General features: G+C 36.9%; 2 protein-coding genes across 3 annotated transcripts; one reads left to right on the forward strand and one right to left on the reverse strand.

Annotated features, from left to right (window-relative positions):
* Positions 1-553: 553 nt before the first annotated feature.
* On the reverse strand, positions 554-7,649 carry LOC113047006 (cytohesin-2-like). The gene is made up of 14 exons (XM_026208222.1): positions 7,539-7,649; positions 7,056-7,116; positions 6,456-6,529; positions 6,234-6,298; positions 5,390-5,456; positions 4,773-4,891; positions 4,601-4,681; positions 4,304-4,416; positions 3,881-4,029; positions 3,206-3,317; positions 2,702-2,778; positions 2,513-2,584; positions 2,031-2,185; positions 554-1,120 (listed from the first exon to the last, which is right to left on the reverse strand). The coding sequence occupies exons 1-14, from the start codon at positions 7,542-7,544 to the stop codon at positions 1,036-1,038; spliced, it is 1,236 nt and encodes a 411-aa protein (XP_026064007.1). The 5' UTR covers positions 7,545-7,649; the 3' UTR covers positions 554-1,035.
* A 740-nt stretch (positions 7,650-8,389) lies between these two features.
* Positions 8,390-22,239, forward strand: LOC113047007 (ras-related C3 botulinum toxin substrate 2). Of its 2 annotated transcripts, none has more exons than XM_026208224.1 (7): positions 8,390-8,547; positions 15,849-15,920; positions 16,018-16,135; positions 16,440-16,502; positions 20,046-20,205; positions 21,412-21,562; positions 21,817-22,239. In XM_026208224.1, the coding sequence occupies exons 1-6, from the start codon at positions 8,513-8,515 to the stop codon at positions 21,540-21,542; spliced, it is 579 nt and encodes a 192-aa protein (XP_026064009.1). In that variant the 5' UTR covers positions 8,390-8,512; the 3' UTR covers positions 21,543-21,562; positions 21,817-22,239. The 2 variants fall into 2 exon arrangements, with proteins under 2 accessions (XP_026064009.1, XP_026064008.1); XM_026208223.1 differs by having other exon boundaries at positions 21,412-21,551.
* Positions 22,240-23,955: the final 1,716 nt, after the last annotated feature.

A 23,955-nucleotide genomic window follows, 5' to 3' on the forward strand; every position in this document is an offset into this window, starting at 1 on the left:
ATGATCTGGAATGACAAATAATGGTATATTCATTAAATAAGTCATTTATTATGTACAGAATATGGACAATTTCAACCTGACAAGCGTTAATGCTAACTGGCATCACAATATTTACAAGACAGACATACCAATTTGATTTTCACAAATCCTATGATTATAAAATGATAAGTGCGTGTTAGTCAAATGGAAAGATACAAATAAAAAAATGGCCTAATTGTGCGTCAAAACACAAATACCTTATTCAGTTCTTTGAAATGTAGCTTCATTTAAGTGTTTTTCATCGAAAATATCACTTAAGACACTGCAGGTGAATAGGGTAAAAAAATAAAAAATAAAAATACTTTAAACAGCTAGAAAACAATATATTTTCACAATTTGAGGGGATTTAAATGTTGTATATAATCAAGAAAATTCTATATGAATAAATCCCTCTGTAAAAACCTTCAGAATATAGACAAGCATAAAAATTCAAAGTTTGGTGTGTGTACGTGCTACAGAAGTGGAGATTTATGGCTCAGTGTTGGAGAAAAACATAATTTTGAGAAAACGGCCTTTAAAAATATGTATTGTAATTAAACACTATTGGCACAAATAGATAAAGTGCAATAAAAGAAACACTTAACAGTGTTTTTTGGATGTTTTGGATCTAAAAAAAAGACAGGTTAATGAAAAAAACTGTGTTTTTGCCTGCAGTGTCTCTCCTTAAACAGAAACAGAAACAAATTCTACAGTGACCGGGAACATTATACAAAACGGTTTCATGTTTAGACATGGATATTTCACAAATAAAATTGAATTTCTCATAAGCGTTAAATAAATAGGAAAATATTTTTTCACAGAAAGCCTGACCACAACACCACTGTGTAAGCCACTCCTGAGGCTGCACACACAGCAGCGGTGACCTCTGAGAGCGAGAGAGAGAGAGAATCAGCACCCTGAGAACCTCATTCATCATTTCCAGCTCATTCAGTCCTCTGTCTCCATGTCTGTGCGCAGCTGTTTAAACGGTCAGACCCCTCAGTTCACCGGTCAGCTTCAGTCCTGTTGTTCAGCGTGGCCGATGATCTTCTTCTTGCGTGCAGATACCAGGTCATAGAAAGGGTCTTTTGTGATGCAAGCTCTAAAAACAAGAGAGGAAACAGTTCGACTCAGATGCAGCTTTTTTAAATTCTCAGTTCCTCTGTTAATGCTAACATACTATATATATTTTAATTCGATTGTTAATGTATGACTAAGTGTGTGCACATTTCTAAACATACTCAACTTCCTCTTTCCCATGACCTACAAAACACACTGCTGAAAAGTTATTGTTATCTCGCCATCAATATCTTAGTGTCCGCATCATATTTGTCTCTCATATTTTCTTGTTTTTTTTTTATATTAATTTATATTTTTTTAATCGTCATGTGGTTTTCTGGTCATTTGCCCCAGAGAGGATTCCTTTCTCTAAAAAAAATACTAAATACAAGAAATATTTGACTAAATTAGACTAAAAATGAGAAATTAGGCTGACTTTGCTCATACAGGATATAGCAACTTCAACGCATTTTATTAGAGGATTTTTCAGATCAGTGAGGCATACAGTCTACCGTATCACTTCCTAAAAGACATAAATAACCTGTGCTTACTGAAAGAACACACCTTTTCAAAAAGACTGGATTCATTTTTCACACCAAAATGATGTAAAAGCACAGAGGAAGGTTTGAATTAATAAGTGTGTGAGACCCTTTAATTTACCACGATGTATGAAATCTTCTTTATAAATAAACTTTTAATAATACGACTGCTCTTGAAATAATGTAAGCATTAGAATAATAGAAAAACTGGACATTTTTCCTCTCCTCTTTGCAGCGAGGTCTGAAACACTCGACTTATTCACTATTCGCTACATAATGAATGTCATAGTATGTTATATGAGGAAAAAAGAGACCATTTTTAAGAAAGTGCTCTTTGTATGAAATCAGTGTAGACCCGAAAGACGAGGAAAATCAACCCGTCAAATGAATCCCGTATGCTGTGCTGTCTGGTACCTGATGGCCTGGATCCAGTCAGCACACTCCTCTTCAGAAGCAGCACTGAGTCTGTAGGACTGATGTTTGCCCATCACAACTCTCCCGTCTGTCTCGGTCTTACATGCCTTTATCGTCTCTCCTTTACGATGAGGGCTGAACAACTCCAAACAGAACTAAACGTGCATGTTTTAAAAAAAGGGAAAATGCATATGCTGTCATTTCCAAAAGGTTACGATACCCTGTTATATCAAGATCTTTGAAAAGTCACTCTGTATTACGAGATGCTGACTCAGAAAGAAGAAACAAAAAACAGAAATCAGGATCTGAGCGGAGTTGCATCAAATCAGATCTAGACTGTGCTGACAGAGGTTCAGTTATCACTCAGCGCTGACTAAAAAAACCCGTAAAGAAGCAGGTGTAATAGAGTGTAGAGAAACACACAATCTATGTGGATCAGTGATAATAAATGAGGAGGAATGGAAAACACATGGGAAATGTACCTGTTTGTTTGCATCATCCACTTCTCTAACACATAAATTCTCTAGTGGGATGATTCCTTTTGGTTCTTGGTCCTAGAGAGGGGAAATATTGACTTTTAGTTATCTCATTTGTAATATTCCTTATTAAAATAGGAAAAAATTGTAATTTTAAACTGATTTTAATGTGTTGTGTAAAGGTAGAGTACTTACAGTGGTATATTGGAAATAGTAGAGACAGCTGTCAGTCAAAATAAACCACCTCCGCTTCCAGGTCTTTATTCTGCCACCTATGGATTAACCAAAATCATTAATAACGTTTAGATAAATAAAGATAACTGTACAGAACAGTTCCATAGCAGTTAGTTCCAGTCCTCTCATCTGATCGGCTGAGCTGCACTGAGCTGTTTCACTGTTTGGGCCAATCAAATTTTTAGAATACTGTAGCTAACCAGGAACATTCTCAGAACTTTTGGTTAACTTTCTCACACCAAGTTCAGTCCAAGTTTTGAACTAATGTTTTTCCAGTAATGTTAATTGAACATTCATTTAAAGTTGTCTAGTCTTTAATGTTCTATAAATGTTAGGACAAAAACGTTATTTGTGCATCTGCATAGAACAGTGTTCTAGGAATATAAATGTGTACACTGAGTACTGGTTCCTATGTGATCATGTACAACACTTTGTGAATATTAATAGTACACGAGAGTAACAAACCTTCTTTTAGAAGCCAGCCCTCTCGGTCAGGATTGAAGAAGGTGTGAGTGAGATCATTGCCGTCATCTTCTGGGATCTTAAAGGGTTCGTTCTTAATGCTCTCGTAAAGTTTCTACAGGATGTGTCAGAAAAGAGAAATGATTAACACTTGATCATTGCATAAGACAAAATCATGACTCCAACAATGGATTCATATACAAACATGTTCAATGAATGGAAAAAAATGAATTACAAAAATGGCTGTAAAATAATAACTAAAAATTATATTATAATTATGTATCCCTTAAAAATGTTCAACTGATCAAAATGTAATTAATTTATGTGACAGCAAAGCAGACTTTTAAGCAGTCGTTACTCCAGTCTTCAGGGTCACATGATCCTTTAGAAATCATTCTAATATGCTGATTTGTTGTCCAAGAATCATTTCTTATTATTATCAATGTCAAAAACAGTTGTGCTGCTTAATATTTTTTGCTTAAACTGTGATTGTAGAGTATTCAAAAGAACAGGATTTTATTACATTGCTTTGTCACATTGTAAATGACTTGTTTTTGTGTGCATTTACGCATCCTTGCTGAATAAAAGCATGCAGACCCATTCTAACCCAAACTTGAACAATGTGTATATTTACTCTAGATGCAGGTATTTGGTTTGGTAATCTATGACCCCTCTCACCTCCAGTAGTTCATAAGGCAGATCTTCTCCATGGTTGATTCCTCTGTTCATGCTGATGAAACGTTCTAGTGTGGTCTTGTCTTTCACATTGGGGTTGTGCAAACTTGTGTTGAGCATGATAATAGCGAAGGAAAGGATGTAACAGGTGTCTGCAACACACACATATACACACGCTTTCAATTGTCTGCATGCAAGTAGTTTATAGCAAGAATGCTGCTCAACATGTGCAGCTTGAAATGGCTTGTAAGTCAAACACTGAGATATATAGGCCAATTTATTATTTTAGGACCCTGCAATTATTAACAAGACACAGACTGGATAAAGGAAAAACATCCATTTTGGTCGTTAATTGTCTGTTAATTTTTTATGTTTTCTTTCTTTTAGCAGTCAAACACAAAACCTCCAAATGCAAAGGTACTCTACCTGTGGACTGAAAAACCCCAGTGTTACAGGTGCAGTACCGAAGAGCAAAGGCCTCCATCATTCGGTCAATCTTCTGAGCCTCGCCAGGTAGACGGAAACTCCACAAGAACTGCCTGTGTCCACCATCAAACCATCGCAGATTCGCCCAAAATTAAAACATTATCTATATCTATATTTATATATCTATATATATCTATATATATATGTGTGTGTGTGTGTGTGTGTGTGTGTGTGTGTATATATATATAGTTCAAATGACATACAGTATGAAACAGGAAGATGAGGATCTCCACCCACCTCAAAGCCTGAACTAGATTAAGATTTGAGAACTCATGAAGGTCAACAAAGGCCTGCAGGATCTGAAGATGGATCTCCTCCCTGTGGAAACAAAAAAGGAATCAACTCTCTTTCTATATCAAAACCACAGGAAGCATGGGCCACAAAAACATCCTCCTCCTCATCTTCATACCTTTCACCTAAAAAGTTGCCAATAGCTGTTTTATTGAGGCCTTCTTCTTTATAGAGGAACTCTGCCACCGCCTCTGGTTTCCACTCCAGAAGCTCATTGTCCACAAGATACTGGATACCCTGGAAATAAACACACTGATTAATATCAATGAAATTGCCATTACTGGTACTACTGTTACTAAACATTCATTAACAAACAGGATATAAGATACAGATCATGATGTATGATTTGCTTTTGGTCTAATAGCTACACCAACTGCATGTTTTACCAGTGAAATGCACATGCATTCTCTCTTATAAACAGGTTTCATATTATCTGTGACAGGGGGTGGGTGTTGGGGGGTTTGTTTTTGTGAAAAATGAAAAAAAGATCAAAACTGGACAGGTAAGGCACTTTTTATTTTTACTGACCATGCACACCAAGACACTCGGAAAATGCAGTGCAGCTTCAGCTGACTTTCTACAGAAACACAGGATGTGGTTCTATCTCTCTTTCCACCCCCTCTTCCTTTAACCTAGTTTAGCTAAATCTCATAGTTGTGAAGCGGTTGCATTACGTTGTTTTGTGCTGCATGCAACTCGTGATTGCAACTGCATGCAATGATTCATTGTTCATACCTTTTCTGGGTCCATGTTAAACTTCTTTTTTCCACACTGGATTCTCTTGTTCTTCATTACATTTTTACTAGAGGAGAATAAAAAAATGACATTATTGTGATGGAAATGAAACACTTCCAGCATATTATGACAATATAGCGTTGATTCAGGTAAATCGTAAAGGAATGTGTAGTGGCTGATGCAAATAAACTAATCTTATCATTTTCTATCATGTCCACGCATTACAATTAGCAACGTCACATCTAGAGCTAAAGCTCTTCTCGTAAAATTGATACCAAGAAACAGGAAATAGATACAAGCCCACGCTCAACGATGGTGTTTCGTGAACCTGCAAATGTTAACTGTGCATTAATGGCAGAATTCAGTTCAGTGGAGATACTGCAGCTTCTAATGCACATGCAAGCATGTACACATAGGGATGTATTATAATGTTTATACTAAAATACTCAAAGCAACTTCTCCTGACCAGTGACTATAGAATGCACATTAAGTTTGGGATCCTAATCTACTGTTACATCCTTGGCTCTAGGAATTCACATTTTTTTGTGTGTTCCGTTTTGGGAGACATGGATAGAGATTGCTATATTCAAAGAGGTTATTTTATCAGACATTCTAATCTTAATCTAAATTACAAATGCTATAAACCCAAGTGACATATGTGAACATTAAGAAAGTGGATATGAAAATGAGCACAATGATTACAGCCTGTCATAAAGAGCAGTGCAACACAGAAAAAAAAACTACACACAGCAAAAATATTATGTAGGAAATGTCTAAATATTGGGCTTATCGATTCTGTTTCTAGTTGCCATGGTAACTCTGAGTGATAGCGGTGAATACTCACTTCTCATCATCGGACTCCATCGTTTGAATTTCTGACATCATGTTTTCAATCTCCAGCCTGAGTTTCTGCAAGAGTGGAGAAATTGATCCGCCAAAGCTTCATATAGTTTACATCATTTGCTTCATGAAGTTCAGCTGGCAGAAAATTGTATTAATTTGCTTAAAAGCCTTTACCATTATGTACGATACTATAAGCAGAATGAAACAAAATAAAGCCATATACCTGAATATCATCTAGAATCACATGCTTATGGACGTCCGTCTGCCTCTTGTCATTTGAATTGAAAGCTGAAGGTGCTGAAGATGACATATATATCAGCAGTTAGCAAAAAAGAGAAGAAAAACCTGAAGTCCAAACATAGCCCAAATTTCTCAGCTAAATATATCTCTGCTACCTCAGTTTTGGAGAACTGTCCCACATAGGATGGATTTTGGCATATTAGTGGTTGAATTTACACAAAACTGAAATTTCTGTGGATGCAATCACTCAAAATATGTATAATGAATATTTACAACAGTGACTAATGCTATGGAACAGCATATGATTCCAGGATATGATTCTGCTTGCATTTACAGTTTTAAAGCTATCCAAATTGTAAATAATATCTTTATTTTTAAAACTAATTTCTATCTTTAATATCACATATACACTGTAGGCCTTTACAAAAAGTCCAGTGTGGAAGTTTGGATGAAGGTGATATCACAGGCGTCCCAGAAGCAATGGAACATTTTGCCGTTAAAGTCTATTATTCACAGTTCAGCTCAGAGACAGAACTTATACAGCAGTCTCAAACCTTAAGAAAATGAGTAAGGAGGAACATACCTTTCCCCCAGAGGAAGCTGTCCTTTCTTTGGGTTCCCATGCCGGCTGTGCTGCAGGGAGACTGCAGTAAAACAGGAAGAGCAGACACACATCAGTGCATACCAAGAGAAATGTACATCTGGAAGTACTAGGCTATGTTAGATAACAGATTATATTAAAATGACAAAAACTTTATGATATTGTCTTGATGATGACCGTTTTCAGCTTACAGATATAAAGGCTAATATTCTTAAAACAAATTTAATATTATAAAAATATAACCCCAGTAATAACCTAACAGACGCAAAACAAGACACAGGTAACAAAACGAATGTTTTAAAAGCGAATGCTACGACTGGTGAGAGGTTATGGATGGTCAAGGACGTAAAACGTTTTTCTAACACTCAATAAATAAATTATAAAGTAACGATTCCAAGGCAATGCAAAGTTGTTGTTGTTTTTTTTTTTTTCTCAAAACCCAAGGAAAGTGTTGAAAACGCATACCTTCATAAGTGTAACTCGGTGAGCAGGTACTCGGCGTCGTACAGTCGAATGGAAACGTGAACTGCGCTTTAATTGATGAAGAAGCACTGAGTCCTTGCGCGAGGAGGGTGACGTCACCATGAATGACAGCCTCAGCGTTTCCTCACCAAATTTCACAGTTTTTTCTTTCTTTCACAAATGTCAATTAGATTTTTATCACATTTCAATTCATAGAATCCTCCTCCGCACTGTTAAAAAAAAGTCAGTGAAAACAGTCCTAACTAATAAATATACAATTTTTACAAATTCTAAATGATCAGTGAACTACTCTAACGTTCCAATATTTCTTCTTTCTTTCTTTCTTTCTTTCTTTCTTTCTTTCTTTCTTTTTTCTCTCTCTCTTTCTTTCTTTCTTTCTCCATCATTTAGTCGTAATCCTGTACTTACCAGTGAAAGCATAATCACACAAAAGCAAGGTTTCAGTTTCCAGTGCCACTGCAGAAATGAAAAACGATATGAATTATAAGATGCAAACTGGAATATATGACTGTAAACTTGATTAAATGTTCGTAGCCTACCCATTATTTTGACAATATGATTCAAGTATTAATAATATATTTAGGGCTGAAAACCTTTCTCTTTTTTTTAGGTAAACAGTACTAAGTGCACTTTAAATACTTTCAAATATGATTCAACATTGCCCCCTTGTGGACTATAATGCATATAACGCATTGATATAAAGCGCGTTCATGTCTTCAAAGTTAAATACTTCCTCATATAGTTCGACGTCCAAAACTGTCACAACCACAAGAACGAGTACGCACTGCGCAGATTAGAGCAAGTAAGCGAGAGAGAGAGAGAGAGAGAGAGAGAGAGAGAGAGAGAGCGAGAGAGAGACTGAAGTAGCAAATCAGTTTCCTGTATTACAACTTAGTTCCTTTACAGTTGTTTTACAGCGGCAGGCGGCAAAAGTTTGTCAAAAGTATATCGGAAAAATGCAAGCAATAAAGTGTGTGGTGGTCGGAGATGGGTGAGTGAAAAGTTACATTTGTGAACGGAGTTATTTATTAATATCTGTTTTCCATCGTTATATTTAAAAGTTGTTTGTAAACATTAAAATAGTTTATATTTCCTCATATTATATTTTATATTTTTGAAAGTAATTTTTTCTTTTAAATTTGAGTTGGTAGCAAGTAGGCCTATATCGTTTTCATGGAAACTGCAAATGTATTAAAAGCGCTTATTTTATCTACTTCGTCCGTTCTCTAGTTTTCATTTCCTCATTTGTCAAGTGAGATAGCTACTTTGTATTTTAGTTTATATACCCTCGGGGTAAGGTTGGTTGCAAAATCTATTCGGTCACGCCTGAATACACTTAATATATCTGAGATTTCTATCTTTCTCAATTCGGGTTGTGAGGGCATAAAATAAGCCATCTACAGGTTCCGTGGTTTAGCTTCTTACTGCAGTTGTGTTTGGCTATAACAGATATGCAGGAGCCTATTGGGCTGACAGATTGGGGGTCACAGAGATATTTAAGGTCTTGACATTCATGGGCAAGTTAATACACAGAGGGAAGAGCACCTTCTTGCTTTCGCCATTCCTCCGAGTGTGTGCAGGAAGTTATGCCACACATAACACATGCCAACTGATTTTCATAAGAAAAGGAAACAGCAGCCGCACATGGGTCACATTCTTATAATAAGGTTTTATTCTGTGAGTGACAATATCATGAGGACAATGCAATGAAATCATACCATCTACACCAATTTTTAAGACATAATCAAAAAAGGTTCCAGGAAAGGATTTCGTTTTTAACTTGTTAATAGATAAAAATAATTAGCTTTTTTTTTTTTTTAAAAAAAACCTCTTTGTTTTAAGGAAAGAAAACTAAAAAGTGTGTAATGTGTGCAAGTTCATAAACTTGTGTGGGTGACACTTATTGCAGGATACAAGTCCTAACTTGTGAATCTTTTTTTTTTTCCGTAAGTATTTATTTTTTCTAAGGAGACATTTAATAATATAAAAAATATAATTAAGTATAGGAGTTGTATGAATCCATTTCTAGGTCTGATATTGATGATGCCGTATTTAAACCTTACTGATGGGACTGTTGTCGTATGAAGTCAAAAATAAGTTTGGAAACACTGGCTTAGACAACTGGGCTCTTCATCTGGGTGTAAACATTTGGGCTGTGGCTAGTTAACCAAGCATTTTTTCCATGAATGATGCATCATAGCAGTGCAAGGAATACAAGTGTCTTTCATTGTGAGAGTGCAGCCATACAAAGTCTAGTCATGCAGTCAAACATCTCGTTTTAAGATGACTGACAATGTCAGAGAAGCAGATTCTCCTTTGTCAGGCCTGTAGTTTGCTTTCTGTTAAGATCCCTAACCATAAACACAGACAAACATGTCAGGTGTTTCTAGAGCATATGCTGACTTGCAGACAGTGATGATTCAAGATGGAGGATGAGATGGCTCTGAAACATGCGAGTATGAAGCTGCTTTTCGAAAGGGGGAGGGAGAATTTGCATGGGAACGTATATGAGGTGATTTGCGACATCACTTTATCTCATCTGCTTTATATAATGCAGTGAGACAGTACTGGAGAATAAAAGTGATGCTGATGAATTACAGATATTGAAGCAGAGCGGGATGCTGATGCAGCGGTTGTTAGGAACATGGGCTGAAGGTTTAAAGTGTTGACGTGGTAATTCATGATTGACATGAGAAAATGCACTGTTTATGGATTTTGGCCAAGTCAAGTGCAACATCTAACATGGCGAATGGCAGCAGGGGAGAGGTGCTTTTGCTTTGAGGATATCCTGTTTTAACCCTGTGCACAGTTCTCCATTTTGAAGCTGCTAACTTCCTCTTGCGTTTGATGTCTTGACCCAGCGTCTTAAGTTCCGTATGTTGCTCAAAGTTTAACAGGGTGAATAATCCTCCTTTTACACAGTGAGAGAAAAAATGCCCCCAAAATGAAAAAGTTACTTACTATTATGCCCTCATTAATTAATTAATTTAAAAAAATCATATAGATATTTTTATACAGTTATGGTTCAACGTGACCACAGTCTATCCAGCTGCAACACAAACTAAAAAAAGCATCATTTAAAACCACAATAAATGAGTGCACGTGAACTGTGCACTACGTTTATGTGCTCTCATTATGTTTGGCTATGACTAGCCAATGAGCTAATGAAACAATGTTATTGATGTCTGTATTATATTTTATATTTGATTTGAGATCTGCAGCAGAGATAACAGCTTCAGTCTGGTTTATATCACACACAAATCTATTGTATGCCTTCTGAAAGCTTTACATAAAGTGTGATATAATGCTTTAAAGGCATACTCCACCCCAAAATGAAGATTTTGTCATGAATCACTTACCCCCATGTCGTTCCGAACCCGTAAAAGCTTTGTTCGTCTTCAGAACACAATTTAAGATATTTTGGATCATAAATGGGACGGCTTGAGACTGTCCCATAGACTGCCAAGTAAATTACACTGTCAAGGTCCAGAAAAGTAAAAAGAAACATCATCAGAATAGTTTATCTGCCTTTAGTAGTTCAACCGTAACTTTATGAAGCGATGAGAATACTTTTTGTACGTGAATAAAACAAAAATAACGACTTTATTCAACAATTCCTTTGTCAACAGTCTCTGTGTCTCTTCATATCACCGTATGCTGCATATGATCTTCTGTATCAGCCACGCCACAAGGATGTGCTGTTTTCTTTCAAATTCAAAGCATAAATACACGTAGAAACAGTGCATCCTTGTGGCTTTTCATACTTTTCTGGACCTTGACAGTGTAATTTTCTTGGCAGTCTATGGGACAGTCTCAAGCCATCCCAGTTTTCAACCAAAATATCTCAAATTGTGTTCCGAAGACAACTTTTATGGGAAGATTTTTTAATTATTTTGTGTGCTTCATTTCTTTACTAGTCATGCTCAACTACTCTTAAATATTAAAACCTCTAGAACTTAAACTTACTAAATGGTTATGTAGATCATGAATGGTCACACTTAAACTTTTTATTCCATTGACTTCCATTCATATGCATGCAAATGCAGCAAGTGGAAATGCAACTGCTGCGTTCCAAATCATGGTGGACGCTGATCTGTGAATTTGAGTCACCTGAAGATGTGTGACTAATAGAAGATGGATGTGTCACGGTATGACCTCTTAGCTGAATTAACACTACCTAAACATAAAACCAACAGGTCTGCAGTGTCGCAGTAGTGGAGTAGATGTTGTTGTTTTTTTTACATTCAATATTATGTTGAATGCATGTCTTTAGAAGGATCCCATGGAGTGTGACATCATATCACAACCTTTGCAGTGTCCAAAGAAATGTAGCATGCACAAAGTCCAGTGTGTCTACAGAATCAGCCCTGTTATATAAATGCTCCACTGGGTGTGTTTAGGACTTTACAACTAAACATCCATTTCAGATAGCTGAGTGAACAAAGACAAACAAATCAATTCACATTACGTCAGGGCAATACTTCAACAATTTATTTTCTAATTCAGTGATTTTAATTTTTATTTTTTTCATATTGAATGTACATCCTTTAACTCATCCATGCGTCAACACAAACCCTGCAGTGCTTGGATTGATTCCCTTTTCCCTCCTTTTTTGTTTTGTTTTGAACCCTGATGCACCGATGAATTGTCTTGACATCCAGGTGGACATTTTCTTCTGACTGCCTATCTTCTGAGTATCAGTTTCTGTATCAATTCTCTCTTGCGTTCTGCGGAAGTCAGCTCTGCTAAAACACGAGGCCCTGCCATTTTATACGATCAGCTCGGGATGTGTAACCCGCAAGAACAAGACATTTACACACGCATAGCTATCACATTGTTTAACATTTGTAGGAGCTACAGAAAATGCTCATGTTTAATCAAAGCGAGAACAAGAGCATGAAGAAGTTGAAGCAACTAAGGGCACATTTTCAAAGACACACTTCAAAAAGAGGCTCGCTGTCTCTCTTCCTGGCTGACACCGCCCAACTTCCTGTCATCCTGTCACGACAATAACAGACCCCATACTGAGCTTTCTCTTGCTCTTTTTCTCTCTGAATCTGTCTCTCCCCCTGTATCTATCTATATCTGATTCACAACTTCAAAGAGCTTCAGAAAGCACCTCTTAACAGTTATCTCCCACTGTTTTCTAATTATGTTTTCAGCACACCACCTCCCATTTGTACTGAATTTTTTGTAGATTAAAATGTATTCAACCATGCTTAGTGTGAAGGCATGTTTGATCTCCACAGTGGCTGCACTCACAGACACAGTGCTGTTAATATTACTTTATTTAGTTGCAACGTGTCAAAATGAACTTTTTCTGTTTTTGCTGTTGAATCACGGCTCATAGTGCACAATACATTAGAGCCCAGCCCTTCAGTCAAGTGCACACAAGTCTGGATAACTCTGACGACATGTGGTTATTACCATGTGTTTGTATGTATGTGTTGATGAAGCAGTGAGTTTAATAAAGATTTCTGATTTCTGAAATAGTTCTGATGTGACTGAACGTGTGTAGCCTAAGGTGTGTGGTTTTGGCCTTGGCTTTGTAGCCACAGATGTAGCCACAGGCTCTTGAATCCCAGCATTCCTCACTCTCGCTCCCTGCATGCATCAACATGCGCGCCACTGGAATTCGTACACTCGTACGCACTTCTTTCAGCACATCTATGTATTTGCAGCTTCAGGTGACCCGTTTTCATACCGAATGTCATCTTCTCTTTTTGAGATATGTAAGCATGCACAATTGTTTTGAGGTATTTGGTGTTGCTCTCCGGTGTGCTGTCACAGCACTGCATGTGGCGTCACTATCACTGAATCTGAGTGTGACAGCAGGGGGTTTTTGTTGTTGTTTTTTCTAGTTAAATGAAAGGATTTCTGAGTATATGCAATTTTTTTCCCCCAGAGGGAAATCTTCTGTTGTTGGTAATACAGTAAGATCCGTAAAAGGGGATGCACAAAAAAGAAAAAAGGATCATGTTTTTACACAATTACAGGAGCAAAATACATAAGTAAGGGGGCATTTAAGGATGATACCTTCGGTAAAAATTTAAACAACAGATATAGCCAAGCAGCAGAAATGAGGGCTACCAAAAGGTGAAAATGCGTAAATTAAATAATTATCATCCTGGTAACAGCTAATGCCACCATATTCTAAATACTGTAATGTCTAAAATCTTCAGATTGCTGTTCATTTCACAGCAATCGCGACTGTAGCCCCAGTTATCAGTTTCATTTAAAACATTTCACACTTATATCGCAGCTTTAGATATTTAAACAGTTATGCCACACATGCATTGCAACAGGGGTCCTTGAGTGCCTAAAAATGCAAACTTTTGAAAACAGGTTTCAAAGCACAAGTTTTCAAAACTTCATTGTTATTATACATTATGAAAATGTGAATTTGTGAAAACTACTGGCCTGTCATGCATAATACAGCATCTTAATTCTTTTTGCGGATCCATGTGAACAAAGATTGTTTAGACAACATTGTCTACTGTCTGCAAAAAAAAAAAAGAAAAAAAAAAAACAGAAAGAAAGAAAAATCTTTTATGATTTTATTATGTTGTTGTCATGTAAACTAACACCCAGTTCTTGGATGGCCACAGCCCTGCAAAGTTTAGCGTCAACCCTAATTCACGAGTTCACCTGCCCATCCAGTCTTAATAGTTAATGATAAACAATCTTGGCTTGCTGTCCTCAACAGAGAGGAATAACACAAATAGAGGAGGAGGTGGGGAGGTGGAGGAATGCCGGAAGAATTGTCACTGGAACGGCACAGTGACTGTACTTACATAGGCTCGTAATGCTGACTGACAGGACTGATCCAGCTCATAAAGTCCAGGTTTATTTGAAAACTACATGATATGTGTGCTGGACCAGGGTTGAAACTGATGTGCCTGGCTGTGGCCCTCTAGGAAGTGAATTTTTCACCCCTGCACTACATGATTTTAATAGACATTGCGACAAACTGTCAAAATCAGACTGCCATTGGTGAGCGTACACATGAGATCACTATGTTTGAATGATCAGTGAGACAATACAATGCATTCCCAGCCCTCGCCTTTTTCTGATTGGTTCAGTGTTTTGAAACTGACTGCCTGTGTTGGGCTAGTTACTAGTTATTAATGTAATATATTACTCATTGCTATTTACTCCTTTCAAAATATGTTTTTTTATTACTTTACTTTTTACCCTCTGGCAACAGTAATTGGTTACACTACAGCCTCATCATTTGACCACAATCTACAATGGATCGCAGTCAGAAGTTACTACAAACACTGAGTGGTTTTAATTGTAGCTATAATTGATATATTCCATGATGTATGTATCAATTGAAACCATATAAGTTCATAAGAAAATGTTTCATTCACTAAAAAGGTTTCGGTTGGCAAGCCATGTAATGTGAAGAGTAAAGTAATGCCACAGCTTCACATGGCATGTTCAGATCATCTTTTCTCCTGACAAAATCCATGTAATGGCAATATCTCCATCTGCTAAATGTGAGCTTTTTCATATTCCACACGTCTGGTGCGCTGGTGTCTTCATGTGCCTGTGCAAGTTGTGGAAATTATGAAAATAAATCTAGGAATTATTGGATTGTCGGACATTGAGAAGGCATTGAAAGTAACTAGCTGTTTTATGAATGTAACTGTAATATTATTACTGGAATTTTATTAGCAATTAGTTACACTACTAGTTACTGCTATATTAAAAGCTATATTATGTCTGTAATTAGTAATTATTAACTGCCCAACACTGCAGACAGCAGAGCCGGTGTCAAAAGTTGACATTTTTCAACCGCGTTGTGCTTATGATTGAGACACGAATGCAGCAAGCAAATACAGCACATATGTAAAGAACATTGTCTAGCGTATGTTTATATTCAACTAAAAAGCCACACGGTGGCATGCAAAAACTCGTTCTGTGTGAACCGGTCCTGAGGTAGTCTAGCTGTGAGCAATAAAAAGCAATAGTCCAGATGAAGTGAATACAGATTCCCTCCTTTCATCTATGGGATTGCTGTATGCGGTTAGGATTTAAAGGTTCTCAAAATAAGACCACATACAATGTTCTTTGTGTTTGAGAACAAATGTGTGAATTCACTATGGGAGTACAGTAGCCTACACCTGTTCTTCTTACTGGAAGACGGTTTCAGATACCTAGCATTCTTTGAAGTCATTTTAGCAGCATGTGTTTTACTGAAAGTAGTACATTACTAGTTTTTTTTTTTTTTCATCAATCTGAGGGATAACTGAATGTCTGTTTTCTTCTGTTGTTTCTATTTTTCAGAGCTGTGGGAAAGACCTGTCTTCTCATCAGCTACACTACCAATGCTTTCCCTGGGGAGTACATTCCCACTGTGTGAGTACCACAACAACTTGAAATGTTGATTTTTTAAAATTTGACATTCATGCCGAAATGTTGAGAGATTGTGAGGGTTGGGTATTTTCACTCACAGGTTTGATAACTATTCAGCGAATGTTATGGTGGATAGCAAACCAGTTAACCTGGGCCTTTGGGATACAGCTGGACAGGAAGACTACGACAGACTGCGGCCACTGTCCTACCCTCAGACGGTACACCCCACCATAGACATTTAGTGGGACACGTCCCCTTAAAGATTTAAAACAGTGATCTATCAATGTTTTTATGTCAATGACAGTGATTTAAAATATTAATATTAAGTCTCAAGCTTACCCAGGCTGCATTTTTTTTCATCAGAAATATATTAAAATATCGATATTGTAAAATATGAATACAATTTGAAATAAATAACTGTTTTCTTATTTATTTAATATATTTCAAAATGTAATTTATTCCTGTGATGGCAAGGCTGAATTATCGTCTTTCAAACGAATGTCCTCTGACGGTATTTTGCAGGATGTGTTTCTCATCTGTTTCTCTCTGGTGAGCCCAGCATCGTTTGAAAACGTCAGAGCCAAGGTGAGAGTCCTTATGGGTGGTATAGTATCTGCATTCATGCATGCCCTGAAACACTTGCTCTGCATTGGACTGGACACTAGATGCCACTGTGCATTAATCGATGATGCATTTGCTGACCTTAACTACATACGTTCATATTCATATAGAGATAACGTGGGCTTTGTGAGAATTCAGACATTCACAAATGAAGGCTGAGCTCCTTCAGTGGTATTCAGCTGTTTTGAAAAGGGAGTTGGTTTGTGCTCAAGAAGCATTTATATCACCCTGCATCATCTTTACCTATGATGTTTACCAGCCAGCCAAAAGGTCCATTCAGTAGAGACTCGTTATTTATTTAGAGACTAATTTATTTATCTACCTCACATTCAAAACCTTGATGTGTTCTCTATTAATGCAACTGTAGATGCCTGGCAGATACACACCGCTTAGTGTTACAGTTAGCATGATTAAACTGCTGCTATTTCACCCTGACACAGAGCATTTTCAAGAGTGATCCCAAAAGGGAGAATGATGGTTCTCTGCTGAGAGTGAGGTGAAAATAATCCAGTGTCCTAGGGGCAAAAAGAGTGCCGTACAGTCCTCAAGGGTTCAGGTGATGTAGATCGGTTCAGGAAGACTGGTTAGTTTACCTTTGACTCTGGACTGTGATTCTGGGATGATATTTTGTTTACTACGGTTACTGCTACTTATTATTTTGTCCCTTAAACTATCATGATTCTAACAAATGAATGTAGTGTGTTCTGCTTAGACCAGCAGTCCTGGTTAAGAAACCTGGCATGCTATGGATAAGAATGTCTTTGTAAGAAATTATAAAAAATATATATTTTTTTTTTGAAGAGAAAATGTCCCTGACATTAACAATCAAATACTTTGTGAGGGACATGTTCTCTTTAGAAAACTTTTTTTTTTCAGATCATCCTGTTCTCTCTATTCAAATCAATAGAGTATTGTTGAGAAAGACATCTTTCTCTGTCAGGAAAGATTATTGACTCCAGGATTTGTGTTTATATCAAAGTGCAGTTTGACTGGAGAAAATCAGCAATTATAATTAAAGGTATAGTTGAAACTTCTGTCATGATTTTCACACCAGCGTGACGTTCCAAACGTGTATGACCTTCTTCTGTGCAACATAAAATAATATTTTGACTAAAATGAAAGTCTGTGTTGTTTTGGACCCCAACAGCCTTCAAAATATGTAATATTGTGTTTTGCAAGGGGAAAAAAGTTGTAAAGATTTGCACACTTACATAAATGCATACTTATTAAAAATATAAAACTTTACAATAAGATTCAATTCGTTAACATTAGTTAATGCATTATCTAAACAATTTTACTGCATTTTTACATTAATATTAATGTTAATTTATAAATACGTTATTGTTCGTTGTTTGTGTTTGTTCGTAACACGCAATAAATCAGGTAATATTAATTTATACAACTTAAATATAAAAAATGCATTAGTATATAAAAACTGATATGTAAGAGCATTGTTTGTTGTTATTTATTGCTATTGCATAAACTAACTGGTCTTTACAACAGTTTTAAGAACCATTTTGCAAAGTGTGATAGCAAAATGTTGTATTGTGAATCTTGGCTGAATTGAGCTTGGTCGTATTAGTGCATTAGTGAGAGCGCAAAAAACGGACTGCAGCCGCGAACGTACAAAGAGAATTGACAAAAAGCAAAAAAGAGATTCACGTTGATCAAAGAAATCATGATGATCCAACACAAGCAGAAAGATAGCTCTTTAACACTGTACCCTCCAAGATTTCTTATCATTAAGAAAGATAAAATGAACAAGGAAAGAGAACGAGAGATTCTTTTCTGCTGAGTTGTTGTTGTTGTTATTACGCCAGCCCTTATCAAGGCCTCCGCAGCATGTTTAATGTTCCTGAGATGGAACAGAACGTAAATTGTTTGTGATATCAATAATTTCAGAACCACTCGAGGCTTAATCCGCTCCAATTTACATTGCTTAAAACCAGCGCTCGCATAAACAGGCATGCAAACAGCCCTTTGAATTCTTAATAAGTTCAAACAATGGCAATCTCATCTCGCAGGTGCCTTAATGATTTCTGCTTTCACTCCCAATCAAAGACCTTGAGAAGCTTCTTCCAATCTTTGCTTTTTCTACCCTCCCGGTCGTTCCCTTTATTATTTCTGCACTGTATTCCTGAGAAGTAACCATGGTAACACTACCCATATGCAAATATAGTCTTGATAGATTGTGCGAGGTTGAGGAGACAAATTAAAATCTATTTAAAAGTGGGGAGGAAAGCGCATACATGCACTGGGGGTTGTAAGACGCCACATGGCCTGTGTGCATACGCATCCATTCAGTAGCAATCACCTGCCATGAAGATGTTAAGTGCGAAGAGATCACTTCTCATTACTGGGCTGATAGTACCTGTAAATGGGCTGCTGCAATAATGCTATGCTTTGACTAGATTAGAAAGCGAGGCTTAGGAAACTAAATAGCGGCCCACCACCTCGCGAGTCATAAATGCCACTGCAGATGTGCTGATTTCTAACGAAGGCCACCGTTTTGAAGTCTCTTAATAATAAGCTTGAAGAGAAAAAAACAAAGACACCTTTAAGTTGCATGCAAAAGCCTTAATAGACGAGCCTCTGTAGATCAAATCCAGGACTGAAAGGGAACTGATGTTGGCTAGTGCCAGATTTAGACCCTGAGTCATAGAAGTAATCAAGGATATGTTTGTTTACTGCTTTCTTTAAACTGATATCTTATTGTGTGCAGTTTAGCTCGCAGTGCAGTGTCTGTTTTGTTTGTCTGCATCTGTAAAGCTACAGTATAAGCGTAGTGCTAAATTGCTCTTCAGAGATCAAAACATCATTGACAGTGTTAACTTTATAAATGGATGTCTGCTTTGTTGTTTTAGACAGTGTTTGACGATATAAAACGTGTGTGTCTGTTGAGATGGCAAGGACACTGTAGGCTTACTATTGCAATGCTCTTGTGCCCATTGTTCACCCAAGGTCTGCTCAACGTGACTGCATGGGTTGCTTTGTGCAAGAAAACAATGGTGTTTGTGATTGTCAGATTAAAGACAACATTCAGAGGCCAGGCCTTGAGAAGTGCAACAGTCCTTGTGCACCAGAAGTTTTCATAAGGTGTTTTCATCTGCTCTGCAGTCACTAAGTTAAAAAACAGTTTTTAGCTGCATTTTTCACATAGTCTGCCCACTTTCTGAAATACCACTGACATTTTTTTGTGCTGAATGATTGAATGAGTGCTTTTCTGAGGAAAATCTTTTCAATAAAAAGGCCTTGGCACATTTAAAAAGGACAGACGTAAAGTGGAACAAACTGAACATGTCCATTAGCGTGTATTGTAGCCTGCATTTGAATGAAAGACTTGCATAGAGATTGGTTGTGGAAAGGAGCGAGCAGTAACCACTCAACTGCATGAAGAGAACTGCTTTGAACAGCTTTGTAGCCTGTGTATTTGACAAAAATCCCACGAGTCTAAAGATGGACTGATAAACAGATGTGATGATCACTGTTTTGATCTGCTCCCTCTAGTGGTACCCAGAGGTGAGGCACCACTGCCCTTCCACTCCAATTATTCTGGTCGGCACCAAGCTCGATTTGAGAGATGAGAAGGAGACCATCGAGAAGCTGAAGGAGAAAAAACTGGCACCAATCACTTACCCTCAGGGTCTTGCACTGGCCAAAGAAATTGGTAAGGCAGCAGCGGGGCAGCTTTTTACATCACTGGATGACAGTTTGGTGTCAGGTTTTTTTTTTTATTTATTTTTTTATTATTATTACTTTTATTCAGCAAGGATGCATTAAATTGATCAAAGTGTCAGTAAACACATTTGTAACATTATAAAATACTTCAAATAAATGCTGAAATGCTGTCCCTTTTGAACTGTCAATTCATCATTTAAAAGAATAAATATTACCAAATCAGCATATTAAATGATTTGCTGAAGGATGATGTGACACTGAAGACTGGAGTAATGATGCTGAAAAGTATTTGTGTGTGTGTGTGTGTGTGTGTGTGTGTGTATGTGTGTAAACAATATACTACACTTTAGTATAGGGACCAGTTCTCACTATTAACTAGTTGCTTATTATCATGCATATCACTAGCATATTGGCTGTTTTTTAAAAAGCACATGTTCTGCATGACCATATTCTACATCCATAACCCAACCCAATACCTGAACTTAATAACTACCTTACTAAATATTAATCAGCAATAATTAGGAGTTTGTTGAGGCAAGAGTCTTAGTTAATGTTTTTTTAATATGGAGAACTGGACCTTAAAATAAAGTGTGACCAATTATATTAAATCAGTATTGCTGTTTAACTGTATTTTGGATCAAATAAATACAGCTTTGTTGAGCATAAGAGACTGAGAAACATTACGCAATTCTTACTAAGCTTTAACATTTGAACAGTTCCCTTTCTGAGTAATATATTTCTGAAATTAGGCGTAAAAAAAAATTGTTTTCCTCTTTTTGAACTCCAGACTGCAAAAGTTATATTGGAAATCTGTCGATAGAAAAGGATACAAGACAAATGCAAACACTGTTTATTGTCTGGTTTCTTTGTAACACATAATTACCACAGTCTCTAAATACGCAAAATTACAAAGTGCTACATATCAGGCTACAGATTTAGATGCTAAATGCAATTTGTTCTCCGTGTGATTTGATCTAGCATTTGGGAGAACACATGGGCTAGTCCTCCTACACGCTCAGATATGACAGATTTGTGCACACCTAATACACCCAGACACCTGGTGCTAAATATCCCACTCAGAGTGGATCAGAGATGCTTCAGTTTGCATACAAACCATGCTTATAATATATAGAGAGAGAGAAAGGAGGTGTTGTTAACAAACCTGATCTGTGTGCATGTGCTTGTGTGTGAACAGATGCAGTAAAATACCTGGAGTGCTCTGCTCTCACTCAGAGAGGTCTGAAGACAGTGTTTGATGAGGCCATCCGTGCTGTGCTCTGCCCACAGCCCACCAAGGTCAAGAAGAAGGGCTGTGTGCTGCTCTAAGGATGCACGGTACATTTTATGTGTGTGTTTTTTTCTGTTGAGACAGAAGTCAGAGAGGGAGAAGTGCATGCATAAAATTTCAGATGCCACCTAAATTATAGCAAACAGCTTTTGTTGTAATGCTGCTTAGCAGTAGTCGCGACTTACAAACGCTTCCAGGTGGAAGTTAAACACAGTAATCCTGACTCATGTCAAAGGCTATTTTTTAAAAAGAGGATGTGAGGAGATGCAAAAAGTAGAACGTCCACTGACCTTTTGTTCTTTCTGCCTCCAGATTCATCACTGCAAAACAGGTACCAGAGAAATCCACTGGTTTTCTCCCACAGACCAACAAGGGGCGCATTTACATTACGAAAGCCTTTCTTCTCTTTTTAGCAGAATATAACTCTTGAATATGTCACATGATGACATTAAAATAATATTGTTGTTAGAAAATATTTAATCATATTTTATCTGATGTATCGTGTTACATTGTGAGTGGTTGTGTTGGAGTTTTTGTTGTCGTTGGGTACGCTGTCGTTCTCAAGACAGAATAATAGAGATGATCTTCATTTCTGGACCAAGAATAGCACAAGTACTTGTTACACAGAGTTGAACTCGGAGGATTTTTCTGACCTATGAATCACATCCACATAATACTTATGTAGTTATTCTAGGCAACAATGGCAAAAATAAACTCTACAACTCTGTTTCCATACTGGTGTGGGGTTTTTTTTCTACATCCACCTGAGGTCTTTTTTACCACACTGAAAAATGTTGTAAAGCATTGCTAGTAAATCTCACTGTTAAGAACAGTAACACATGGAATTAAACTGAACACTTTAAAGTAGACAGACTGACAGTATGTTTTTTAAAAACAATATTCCCCTGATCTTTTTTAAAGTTATATTTATGGGCTTTTTAATTTGAGAGTACAGTGAAGAGATGACAGAAAAGTACTGGGATGGAGATAGGGGAGCAGGATCAGCAAAGGACCTCGAGATGGGATTCGAACTCTGGTCAATGTGAGCACAGTCGATGCACTTACTGTGGCTACCGGCGTCGTCATACTCCAGTAATCTTAAAAAAAAAAAAATTTAAACTGCACTATTGTCTAAAGAATTATAACACTCATAGCACTTATATTGTGAACGCATCACTTCTAGTTAATGTATTTTATAATACTTTGAGAAACCCTTTGATCCAAGTCCTCTAAGGTGCCAATTATAGTTCCTGATGTGATACAGATCAGCGTGTTTTCCCCATTGAGAGCAGAACTATGACTTGAATAGCTTCTCATTGGTTCCTGAATTGCTGAATTTGTAACAGCAGAAATGTGAGCTGTTATTATGATGGCACTCTCTCACTTTACCTGCCCCTCCTCTAATACTAGCTGTGTGGACTTTGTGAGGAAACAACACGCCAAACATTGACTTCAATGGGACTGTCGTGAGCTCACATCAAAGTGTTACCATTTACGGCAAGTCTTGCAGTGGCACCCTCTTCATCTCGTAGGTTTAGCAGTAAAACGGTGTCAGGCCTGTTTCACACTGCAGAGTGTGGTATTTTGCAATAGGCTTTTGTGAAGCAACATAAAGTAATAAGGTAAACCTACTGTTTGAAAAAAAATAACAACTTTCAAGCTTTTATAGAAGTTCTTTTGGAAGCCTGTTTCTGCTTTAATGTAAAAAGCAGATGAATGCCACTTTATATCTCAAATTGTGACTTTATTAACCATAGTTCAATGCAGAAGTAAGCTAGTTCCAAGACTTCTGGTTCATTAGGCACTAAAGGTGAATAAATAGAAAAATAACAAAGTGAAGTAAATGCAATTAGTAAATGAATATGGTTACTAGTTTGTAACTTCAAGCAAACAAGAATCACATAATCTTTGTACAGGTTAAAAATGTCCATGCGTCCTCTTACATAAGAATAAGATATATTAGATACATACAATAAGACACATAAGATACATACAAGTCTTTCTTTGTTTTGCAACAATTTGGGGGTGTGACACATCGTGTGGTGTGAGTTTATAATCTACAATTTCTGACTTTTTCTTGCAATAAAAGCATTTTCTGCAATTGTGCCTGTATTGTGCCCTATTTTTTTTTATCTCACAGTGTAACTACATTTCTTATTCAATTTAAATCACATTGACATTTTTTTCACTGAAATCACCATTACCATTTAGCAAATCTGACTAAATCCAGATGATAACAATAAATAATTTAAGTAAATAATAGTGGTCCTGTAGCTCAGTTGGTAGTGCATTGCTTATCAAGCGCAAGGTTGAGGTTCGATTCCCTGGGAACACATGATAGGTAAAAACTGATAGCCTGAACGCACTGTAAGTCGCTTTGGATAAAAGTGTCTGCTAAATGCATACATTTAATTTAATTTAGGGTTTTCTTCCTTTGTTTTAAAAAATAAA

Source organism: Carassius auratus, chromosome 28, assembly GCF_003368295.1.
Source record: "Carassius auratus strain Wakin chromosome 28, ASM336829v1, whole genome shotgun sequence".
Lineage (NCBI taxonomy): Eukaryota > Metazoa > Chordata > Actinopteri > Cypriniformes > Cyprinidae > Carassius > Carassius auratus.

What these genes read in the sequence shown, in the direction of transcription:
- LOC113047007 (XM_026208224.1), top strand. Translation starts at nt 8,513, where the DNA reads ATGCAAGCAATAAAGTGTGTGGTGGTCGGAGATGG. An exon ending in TGTGTGGTGGTCGGAGATGG is followed by an intron (nt 8,548 to 15,848) that starts GTGAGTGAAAAG and finishes TCTATTTTTCAG; the next exon opens with AGCTGTGGGAAAGACCTGTC. An exon ending in TTGAAAACGTCAGAGCCAAG is followed by an intron (nt 16,503 to 20,045) that starts GTGAGAGTCCTT and finishes TGCTCCCTCTAG; the next exon opens with TGGTACCCAGAGGTGAGGCA.
- LOC113047006 (XM_026208222.1), bottom strand. An exon ending in CAGCTTCCTCTGGGGGAAAG is followed by an intron (nt 6,530 to 7,055) that starts GTATGTTCCTCC and finishes TGTCATCTTCAG; the next exon opens with CACCTTCAGCTTTCAATTCA. An exon ending in GGGCTGGCTTCTAAAAGAAG is followed by an intron (nt 2,779 to 3,205) that starts GTTTGTTACTCT and finishes GTTAATCCATAG; the next exon opens with GTGGCAGAATAAAGACCTGG.